At 40.2% G+C, this 11,530-nt stretch overlaps 1 protein-coding gene across 1 annotated transcript; it reads right to left on the minus strand.

The window, feature by feature from the left end:
* Positions 1–319: 319 nt before the first annotated feature.
* On the minus strand, positions 320–5,240 carry LOC107716534 (adenylate cyclase type 1-like; the record flags this gene model as incomplete). The annotated part of the gene is made up of 2 exons (XM_016523010.1): positions 4,353–5,240; positions 320–469 (listed from the first exon to the last, which is right to left on the minus strand). Coding segments are annotated over exons 1-2 (768 nt in total), but the record flags the coding sequence as incomplete, so codon positions are not given.
* Between the last annotated feature and the right edge of the window lie 6,290 nt (positions 5,241–11,530).

Consider the following 11,530-nt stretch of genomic DNA (forward strand, 5'->3'; position numbering starts at 1 on the left):
TCAAGAGCCTGTTCTGAGGTGTTTTTGGTGGGCTGTAATGGCATTATAGTTGCATACAGCCTGAATACCAACTAAGTCAAGCACCTGACCTTAGACCCGATCTCACAACTGTTTTGTGTGCCTTAGCGTGCATGCACCTGTGTGTGCATGAGGTAGTGTGTGTTTGCAGAGAAAGCTTGACCTTTAAGCAAGTCAGGGGGGAATGAAAGCAATCTTGCAAGGTAAATTACCTGTCAAAACTTCAACTTTAACTTGTGGGAGAAAATGAAACAGCTGATCCATTTTATCTAAAACATGCAGCTGTTCGTTTGCGTCTGACCTGTTTCTCGTTCTCGTCCTCTAGTTGCAAGCGCTGTTGGATGCAGTTTCTGGCCTGTAGGAAGGCCTTCCTTTGGGCGCGCTCAGTAAGGACTCGAACAAACACACCCGACAGATTCACACCGACCAGCAACACTGCATTTGCTACCAGCTACGAGAACACAGAGAGAGAGAGAAAGAACAGGGTTTGTGTGACAATCTCTGTTTATCAGACCATGGTGAAGGATTCTGACATTTAAACAACATTCACCGACTGAATACGAACTTTCAGTGATTAGGAGTGGCATACTGGTAAGTGTGTGTGTGTGTGTGTGTGTGTGTATGTGTGTCTCTGTGTGCAAAACAGGGGCAAAGAGCAAAACTAGCTTGAAGGAGAGATGGAAACAGATGCCGAGAACGGGGGCAGCGGGTTCATTTTTTTCAATCCATCCTGAGATGATAAACTCGAGTGCGGAGACGGACACCAACCCCCCACGCTAGATAGCCTGAGAATCTCTATGGATTAGCTCCTGTGACCGAAAGAATCAGCAATTGCCTGGCTTTTGAGACACGTCCCTTCAAACAGGCGCCTATTAAGGGCTTTGTATTGTTCATTCATAGAGCAACAGAAAATTAGATTACCCAGAATCCATTCAACTGGTCTATGCATTTTTTTAACAGGCCCTTTGTAAATGAAAGTGAAGGCCATTTGCTGAATAGCACACAGCAGTGGCATTATTACAAATCCTTAGCAAGGTTATGAGGCTTATAAATTAGGTAACAAGGCTAATGAACAATGGGGTCTAGGGAAGCCTGTTTCCGCCACAGAATGAAAAAATAAAAAAGGTAATTGTGATTTTTTTTATCTGACAATTCAGACTTCTTTCTCACAATTTTGAGTTTATATCTCGCAATTGAAACTTTTTTTTTGCAATTCTAAGAAAAAAAGAAATACGAGATATAAACTCAGAACTGAAAGATATAAACTTTCTCTCTCTTTTTTTCCTCAGAATTCTGAATTTACATCTCGCAATTCCCCCATGGAATAAAAAAGGTAATTGCGACTTTTAACCTCATAATTCTGACTTGTTTCTTGCAATTGCGAGTTTATATCTCACAATTCTGCACTTATATGCTGAGTTTGTCTCTCATAATTCAGACTTTTTTCCTTGCAATTCTGAGAAAAAGGAATTGAGAGATATAAAACTTGCAATTTTGACTTTTCTTCTCATAATTTGAGTTTTAGAAGTCAGAATTTTGAGATATAAACACAGAATTCCAACTTTCTTAATTTTTTTTGTTTTTTTTTTTATTTCAGAATTCTGAGTTTACATCTTACCATTCAGGCTTTTTTTGCCACAAAATAAAAAATAAAAAAATGTAATGGTGACTTTTTAATCTCACAATTCACTTTTATTCTCAGAATTGTGTTTATATCTCACAGTTCTGAGACTATATCTTGCAGTTCTGTGTTTATATCTTGCAATTCTGAGTTTATATATCACAATTCTGCATTTATATCTCATAATTCAGATTTTTATTCTCACAATTGGTTGTTTATATCTCACAGTTCTGAGACTATATCTTGCAGTTCTGTGTTTATATCTTGGAATTCTAAGTTTATATCTTACAATTCTGCTTAGAATTGCAAAACTCAGAACTGCGCAAAAAAAAAAGTCATAATTGTGAGATAAAAAGTCACAATTATCTTTTTTATTTATTTATTTATTTTTAATCCATTGGTGGAAACAGTCTTCCACAGTGGCCAGCTTGGTTAACTGGTATAGGCTATTTATTGGTAATCATTGATCAAGGCATTAAAGTCATGTGATTAGCTTATAGGCAGCTGACCATCCTGTATTTTAATCCGTGATGTGCACCAAGGTTACGCTCTGACAGTCTGAGTGAGAGGTTGTGAGAAAAAACAAAACTCATTAACTCAGCATGTGAACGATGACACGTGTCTAGATGTGAAGTGTTCTTTAAGTTTGCAGAGCAATAATGAAATACTGTATATGCTGTGTGCTATGCAATGCTGCTGTTTTAATGTGAAGTGGCACGCTGATATTTTTAGATCAGGTGTTTTTAATGAGTTTATGTCGATTCTCTTTGCTTAAGGTCTTTTGAGAGTTTTGATTGGATTTTAGGCACTCTATCGGTCTTTTCGATGAAATCAAGGCTTAGTAGGTCACCAAATCCAGTCCCTGTTCTCAAAGGCTTGATTTTTGATGATGGAAGCTGCAATTCCTGTGTGAGTGTTTGTCACAAACATCATTTAGCATCCAGCGAAGATGTAGTGAGACATGTGAAACTGTCACGGCGTTCTGTAAATCAGAGGCGTAGAGGTTACGTGCTGAACTGAAATGTGTCATTTTGTCTGTCCGCCAGATTAAACGAAAGGTCAATGCATACAAATACTCTCCATATTAATATCATGAGACTTGCTCTGTTTACAGCCTCACTCCTTTCATTTCAACTTTCTTGTTCTGTTTAGATTTCCTCTGCTTAATGTCTCAGAGACCCCACTGATGTATGTATAACAATAATAGCATCTATGGCATCTATTTCAGTAATGTTGTTTCTGTTTTGAATCAATGTGACCTCAGCAAAAACACATAGCAAACATAAACAGCTGGCAGAAGAGTATCTCTACAGTGTCAAAAATTGAAATTCTGTCATCACTTACTCACTCTCATGTCATTCTAAACCTGTATCACTTTAATTGTTCTGCGGAACACAAAAGAAGATATCTTGAAGAATGTAAATAATCAAATAGTTTTGGTTACCATTGGCTTCCTTTGTACAGACATTTTTTCAAAATATATTTTATCTTCTGCAGAAGAAAAAAAAAGTCAATGTTTTGGAATGACATATGGATAAATGATGACAGAATTTACATTTTTGGGTGAACCGTCTCTTTAAGTATCAGCCTGATTCTTAAATGTGAGGTATTTTTTGAGCTATGAAAATGACCTAGATGGAAACTAAAAAGAAGAGGTTTTCAGGTCTGTCTGAAAGGTCTGTATGAAAAAGTCAGACCCCAAACAGAACATGAGGTTTACTATGTCAAATGTAAAACAACATTTAAAATGTTTAGAAATTTTACAATGGATTTTTTTAACAATTTTGTGGTAAAGGTAAATCTCAATAACTACACTCATACATGCTGTTCCTGGCCAATTTTTGTCTGAAACATACTGAAAACACTGTGATATCACACTCACAGTTGTGCTGTAGTACTGAATATCAGACCTGCAGCCCTGTGTTTATGGCCAAAGCTGTGCTGACATTTAGCACAAGAGCACTCTTGCACATGTGATTATGCTTAATTGTATCACTATGATGCTGGCTGGAAGAAAATTTATTTAAGGGAATAAGGAGTATAGTCCCAGTCAGAGGAAAACTTCAAATGAAAACTAAACGAAAGCTCTATTTATTCTGAATATATTTTTTTGTACACATCTTCATAAATCTCCAACTGGCCAATCATGTATATAAATAAATTATTCAAACTAAAGGTTATTCCACTATTGGGTATTAGAGTCCTTTGTTGTTGACAGAAAACAATACAGTATGCAGTCGTCTCACAGTAAAATTATGACTGCTAAAGTTAATAAAACACATTGATTAAATAAGTGTATAGAATTTTTACGCTAATTTTGGCATAAAATCGACAGCTGTGCAAGCTGTTGAAATATCTAAATTTCAGTTTTGATATTCTTCATTAAATCAATGTTGGAAGTGATTTAAAACCCACAATGACGCTTATTTTTGAACATTATCAAATAGTTCCACATTCTGTTTGATTTGTGTGGTTTATTTTTTCATAAAAGAAGTTCTGAGAGGTTTCTGGCTGACTGCTTCTCTAGGAGCTGTCCATCCTCAGTGGTGCTGAAGTCAAACTGGCCTTTGTACGCTCTTCACGCAACCTGTGTGCGTGCACAGCCCTCATGCTCCACCAAGCGCACTATTCGCTAGTGCATCGCCCTATATGACACGCCAAATACAACAAATGCGAATTGTTCAGGGAAGGAATGTCCGATGATACAACTTACCGGTGTCCACACGCGAGGTTTACGCGCCGTTACCGATGTCGCCGTCACGATGAAATGCGACGCAGCCACCAAGATGCCGAACAAAACCGCCAAGAGCGTCCTGACCGGTAGCAGAGAGTAGGCAACAAAAATAACGAGCATCAGCTGCCAGACACCTTGCTCAGGTGTTGTGCTCGGTGCGTCAGGCCCCTGCGCGCCCTGCGTCCCGTGACCCAGCACGAGAGGAAACGGGCAACAGAGCAACGCGAACGTGAAGCTGAAGAGCAGCGCGAGCCGCGCGATCTGCTGCAGCTGCGTGACCTGCAGATATTTGACGTTGGTGACGATGAAGAGCGAGGTGAAGATGACGCAGTGGACCGGGTGCGAGCCCTTGGACACGGTGAAGCGCGAGCCGGCGGACAGCAGCTCCACGAGCGCCAATGCGGACGCGGCGAGGATGAGGATGGCCAGCGCTTTGAGCGTGGCGGTCTGCTCGAGCTTCAGGTTGTACTTCTGGAAGAGAGTCTCGAGCTCGTTGCAGTCAAACTCGCGCTCGCACGCGGCGGCCAGGCAGCGACTTTTCCTCTGCCACGTGCGGACTCTGGGAAACGGAACTTCGTCCATAGCGGGGCCATTCATGCAGCCAGAGCTCCTCTTCACAAGCACCGCATGTCCTGCACTTGTTGTCGCGGTCCGGGCAGCAAGAGACGGGCTTGCGCACACTGACCCCAGCGCGAGACTGTATCTAATCCGCAGCACGCGCTGCCACCATCCACAGGTTGGTGACTGTTGTAACCAGCGCAGACAGCACCCGCCTCCTCTTTTCTCTCCCTCGCTCTCTCTCCTCCCTCCTCAAGGCGGTCTCCAGGGAACAGACCACCCGTAGCGTTTGTTCGGCCCCAGAAAGAGGTTAACATCGACCACGCAGAGTCGGGACTCCCCTCTCCGCATCCCACAGCTGCATCTCAGCGCCGCGGCCGGATCACGCATGCGCAATGTCAGCGCGAGATTGAGAAACCAGGCACGTCTCCCAGTCCTCAAAAAAAGATAAGACAAGACAGCAGCGCAGCTCTGACAGGGCTCGTCTTAAATGGAAAAACGGTGAGCAGTAGGGCGCCTCCGTGTATGACGCTCGTGTTTATGAAACGAGCGAAATATGTTTTCCTTTCGACTCGCTAAAACAGAAATAGCCCAGGAGTCTCCCCGCCGCGCGCCTATAAATAGCATACTGATCAGTGGCCTTTTAATTAAGCACTTTAATTCCAGCTCGAGCCTTTGTTTGGAGTGCCGTTACCGATCCGGAGGCGGAGCAGGTGCTGCGGATTACAGATCACATTCATTTTTTATTCTCGCGCATCTGCGGCTAAATTGATTACTGCCGGGTGCCTAAGTGGATTTTTACGTTGGGACAATGGGGTTGAGGAGGTGTGCCCGCTCCTCCATTCATGATGAGCTTCTGTTCACTTGGATGCTGTTAAATAGCCCGTCAAGAGAGCGCTCGAGTCCCGCTCGGACCTTAGAATAGAAACAGACTAAGGGCGCTGTTAGGGCCCCTGACAACTTTCAAAACACATAAACATAAGCGTTATTGCTTTTTAGTTAGTCATACCAAAAACAATAACTGGTCACACCAAAAAATTTAATAAAATAAATAACTTTTACAATAAAGTTAAAAAAAAATTATTTCACTCAATTTTTGATTCACGAGTTCACAGTTCACACCACAACTAATAACAGTACAGAGAAGTGAAATCCTTGGAATCACTTGCAGAGCGAATTTTTTCAGGCTGATGAATGATTAAAACATTGACAGCCAATCAAACATACGAATTTAAACTGTGCATTGTTAAAATAAATCTAGGGTCCACTGGTGTGTACGCTAATACAGTTACCAATTTACCATTATAATTTTCGTTTTGGTGTGAAACAGCCTTTAACTACACAACGTACTGAATGTCAGCAGATCCACAACTCCACTCCGGGTTTTCCATTTCTTGCTCCTCGAGCGAAACCCTACTCCGAGTTCACTCTATAAATTTGTTAAATGTGAAATTAAATCACGTTTAAACTATTTTCATAGAGTTTTCTCAACACGTATTTTTAACGAATTTTCAGTCGCCCATTCGCTCACATTCACCCTCTCTGTCATAAATTTTTGTCAAAACGTTTGGACTTTTGCTCATCTGGCAATATTGTAAAATTTTTCTCTCATTCATTCTGACTGTATATATATATAGTATTTATATAAGTGTTTACATGAACAAACATATACCGGTTATCTTATGCTTAATAACCCAACATCACATAAGGTCATGTAAACAGCTTAAACTGTGTTCAAGTGGTTCACAACTGGAAAAAAGCTAGGCTATTTCAAAATCTCAGAAACGTGGTTTTGTGATCTGATTTCCAAAATGCCAGTTAAATCACAAAATCATGCAAAAAAGTCAGTGGTTCTGCTGTCTATTCAGGGCCCTTAAACATGTCCCGAAGCATCAGAATCCCCTGAAGCAGACAAATAACCCAGAATCATCTTGTTTTAGAAGCTCAGGATTAGTAGGCATCAAAAAGACATCATTCAATCAAACCGTGACACCAAAGAGGAGGTTAGACGTGTTAAAGGGGTCATATGATGTTGCTAAAAAGAACATTATTTTAGAAAGGAAAACTTGAAATCGCATCATATGACCCCTTTAAAATACTGAATTGTGTGCGGGTTGTGTGGCAAAGGAGCATGCTTGTATTATTTATGAGCACTTGATTAAACATGACTGCATTGTGCTGTGCTGAGTATGATCTGTAACTTTATATCCATCTGGCTGCTCCTCAGATTTATCGTGAAGAAGCTGTTTATGCTCAGTAAATTAATTTCAGATAAGCCGAGCTGGCACTCAACAGAACGGTAACTGTCATAACTATCACAATACATAACCGTTAGCACCTCTGAGGGATCCATGAGTCTCATAAATGGGATAATTAAAGGCTGGCATCAAATCAGGCTTTGGAGGGACTTGTAAGTGAAGTACACTTACAATTTATGACATTAGGCCTCCTTCATTGGCATTGACTTGCAGAGTGACAGGGCGGTTAGAAGTTATTTTTGTCACTTCCTCAAAAACGCTTTCAGTTCATGTGTATTTTTGGAGCATCTTGCTTGTATGGCCTGCTTTTGATCGCACAGCATGCAGCAGATGCCCTTGATGGCTGGTAGAGATGTCCCAGCACTTATCCTCATGAAAACTCTGTAAATATTATAAATTAAATCTAAACCCCTACTGTGCCTTTTCGGCGTATCAGGTATTGCTGTTTTGTTTGTCAAATCTATTTTAGACTGCTTTCATTTACTGTTACAAAAACATATTCACTGTCTTTCACTTATTTTCAACTGACTACTTTTAAACTTGTTCATTTAACGTAATCTACTGTATATATCGATATGTACTTGTGATTGATTTATGTTGGTTACTATATTGCACTTTTTACACTTGTGTATTTGCTGTTTGCTAGAGGCGTTTGAGTGATTGATTTTTTGAAAGTTTTATTGATCCTCTGTCCACATCTTACATAGATTCATCTGATGAAAAACATTTCCAACTAAATCTGAATAGTGCAATTAAGGTAAACCAACAGCATGAAATTGCATTTAAATTTTCAAAGTACTCTCTAACGTACAATGAAATTAACATCAGACATGCACAGGAGAAATAGTTATTAATTGGGGGCAACAGGTCAGGCACATGTGGCTCTTTCTGTTTTTTTATCCATTGATTCACTCATCAATCCAGGTCTGTTGACATGGGGGGATAATCGGGAACTCGAGGGGGGTTCAAAAACATGGTTTTCATAAGGGGTCCAGCCTTATAATTGTAATTACTCTGGGGCCGGAGAATTCATGCAACTGCTTTAGGCTCTGTTTTTTTTTTTTTTTTAGAAATTAATACTTTTTTCAAAAAAGATGCATTATAATGATCAAATGTAACAGTTTTAACATTTATAATGTTAAAAATACATTTATATTCTAAATAAAAGCTGTTCTTTTGAACTTTCTATTTGTCAAAATGCCGAATAAAGTGTATTATGGTTTCTACAAAAATGCTGAAGCATTTTCAACACTGATATTAATAATAAATGTGTCTTGAGCAGCAAATCAACATATTAGAATGATTTCTGAAGGATCATGTGACACTGAAGACTGGGCAAATTCAGCTTTGCCATTACAAGAATACATTGCATGTTAAAATATATTAAAATAGAAAACAATTATTTCAAATAGTAATAAAAAAAATTCTCAAAACATAATGACTTAATTCTCGAAATCTAATGAGTTTAATTTCAACATTTTATCTCAAATTTTTTCTTGAAATTTAACAACTTTTTTCTCAAAATTTTACGACTGTAATCTCGAGATGGTTTTATTTTTTTTATTATTTCTTGGCCCTAATCCTCTTCCGTAGTAATCTTTAACATTTTAATAAGTAACTGTAATTTAATTACACATTTTTTCTCAGTAACTGTAATTGATTAGTTACATTTATTTTGTAATTAAATTACATAACTCAGTTACATGTAACTAGTTACTCCCCAACACTGCAATTAACTAAGGATTTACCTCCAAGAGACAGTCCACAAATAGAACATATGATAGATGACATTTTATATTTGACGACAATTACCCATGTTGCAGAACAGATGTTTCGGAGCCATGGTTTCTATGACCATATGAATTTTTCTCCATCACATTTGTCATATTTATTGTCCCTGACTAGAAAAACGATGCTGCGCGTTCGCGAGACCTTTGTCTGCGATTTTACAACACTTCGCCCTCTTGTACGAGAGAGAAAGACTCAGCTAATGCTCGTGTCACCATGCCAGTCTTAGACGCAGCAGGAGCTAAAAATGGACAGATAAGCAAGGGGGTGGGGAAAGACGCAACAAAAAAGAGAAGCGAGAGAGAGAGGTCCCCTGCTTCTACACCATCCTGTTTTCACAGATTAGCTTTTTATTGATCTACCTCTCACCTGCTCCCTCTCTCAATTTCTCCCGTACACGCAGACACGCTCTCTTTGAGCGCAGTTTCCTACTGGTGGCAGCAGCCCTGCATTTTTAACACGCTCACACACACATATGCTAACACAATTTTCCTTTTCATCTGTGTGTATTCCTCTCTGGCAGGGCCTTTGTGAGTAGAGAGACTCTAAGAATAGCAGTCAGTCAGATGAACACCTCAGAACGTCTGCTTCCAAAGGAGTTCCGCTGCGCGTTTCTGTGTGCGTGCTTGTTTCTGGAGTAAGAGAGACAGCAGAGAAATGAGAACAGACAGCTTTACACGCAACAGTCTCCTTGCATTATATTTGGATAGTAACAACACACATACATATGCACACGTACGCTCAAACAAAACAGATATGCACACGCAATGACAGCTTGCAGTTTGGACCCTCCGTTCCACCTCCTAGTTGGTGGGCAGGGATTGCGTTTCCATAGTAACTGAAAAGGGGAGCTCCCCAGGCCCCTCCTATGTGCCCAACTGCTATAAGTTCACCATGGACGCAAACGTGCAAATATTTTCTTGCATTGGCGAGTCGTTTTTTCTTAAAAACCTGAAAAAGACAAATAATATGATTTGAATTACAAAACTGCAATTACGAAATGACATTTATGTGGGTATTGCGAAGTTGTGTATACACAAACGCTAAAGCGAACAAGTCGCAATTTTCCAAAATATCAAAAAGAACTTTTAAAGTACCTTAATAAAAGGGTCAGATGACCCAGAAACTTCCTGCTGGTTTCCTGTGACTAGACACGGGTCACTTCCTGTTCTGAAGCTGGGTGAAAATGTCTGATTCGGGGATGAGTCACGCAGTGCTTGCCCTTTATAGAACATACGCACATCAACTCATAAACTCACAGCTTGTGAGTTACCTAGCGAAGATGTGATAGCCTATTTTGTGTGTTGATAACCCTGCCTAAGCTGATTTGCTGGTCTTGGCCGGTTTAAGCTGGTCTATACAGCTAGTCTAGATGTGTTTCGTGGTTTGGTAGTGTGTTTTGAATGGTTGCTGGGGCGTTTCTAAGGTAGTGGTAGTTGTTAGGGCATTGCTAGGGCTTTGGTAGTGTGTTGGATGTTGTCAGGACATAGGTGTTTAGTTTTGAGTGCTTGCTATGGTATTTATAGGTTGTTTGTGGTTAGCAGGGCATTGTTAGAGGTTTGGCAATGTGTTCTGGGTGGTTCCTAGGGTTTCTAGGTGATTTCTAGGGCATTGCTAGGGTGTTGGTGGTTGTTAGGGTATTTCTACAATGTTGGTTATTATTAGGGCATCACTAGGGTTTTACAACTGTGTTCTGGGTCATTGCTATGGCAATCATAGGGTGCTGGTGGTTGTTAAGGCATTGCTAGGGGTATGGTAGTATGTTTTGGGTGGTTGTTTGGGCACTTCTACGGTGTTAGTTATTGTTAGGGAATCACTAGTGTCACGACACACACACAAGGATAACCGGAACTAAGGAGCGAGGAGACGAGGAATATACAAAACAGTCTTTAAAGGAGTCATATGATGCGATTTCAATTTTTCCTTTCTCTTTGGAGTGTTACAAGCTCTTGGTGCATAAAGAAGATCTGTTCACGTAACGAGTAGACTAGACAAAAAGGAAACTGAACAGGCAGGAACTTAAATACAAGGGTAATGAATAGAACACAGCTGAACGGAATCATAATTAAACTAAACAAGGACAGGAAAATTACCAAATAAGGAAACACAGAAAGGCACGAGGAGCAAAACACACACAAAACACGTGGTTACGGGGTCATCACTAGGGGTTTACAACTGTGTTCTGGGTGGTTGCTATGGCATTTATAGGGTGTTGGTGGTTGTTAGGGTAATTGCTAGGGGTTTGGTAGTGTGTTTTGAATGGTTGCTAGGGCGTTTTTAGTGTGTTTGTGGTTATTAGGGCATTGTATAGGTTTTGCTTATGTGTTCTGGGTGGTCACTAAGCAATTGATAGGTGGTTCCTAGGGCATTGCTAGGGGTTTGATAGGGTGTTTGGGGTGGTTGATAGGGGCGTTTCTAGTGTGTTTGTGGTTGTTAGGGCATTGTTACAGGTTTGCTAGTGCGTTCATGTGGTTGCTAGGCCATTGATAGGTGGTTGCTATGCAATTACCAGGGCATTACTAGGATGTTGCTGGTATTAGGGCATTTCTAGGC

The sequence above is a fragment of the Sinocyclocheilus rhinocerous genome, unplaced genomic scaffold, assembly GCF_001515625.1.
Source record: "Sinocyclocheilus rhinocerous isolate Xijiao unplaced genomic scaffold, SAMN03320098_v1.1 scaffold179, whole genome shotgun sequence".
In the NCBI taxonomy this organism is placed as follows: domain Eukaryota; kingdom Metazoa; phylum Chordata; class Actinopteri; order Cypriniformes; family Cyprinidae; genus Sinocyclocheilus; species Sinocyclocheilus rhinocerous.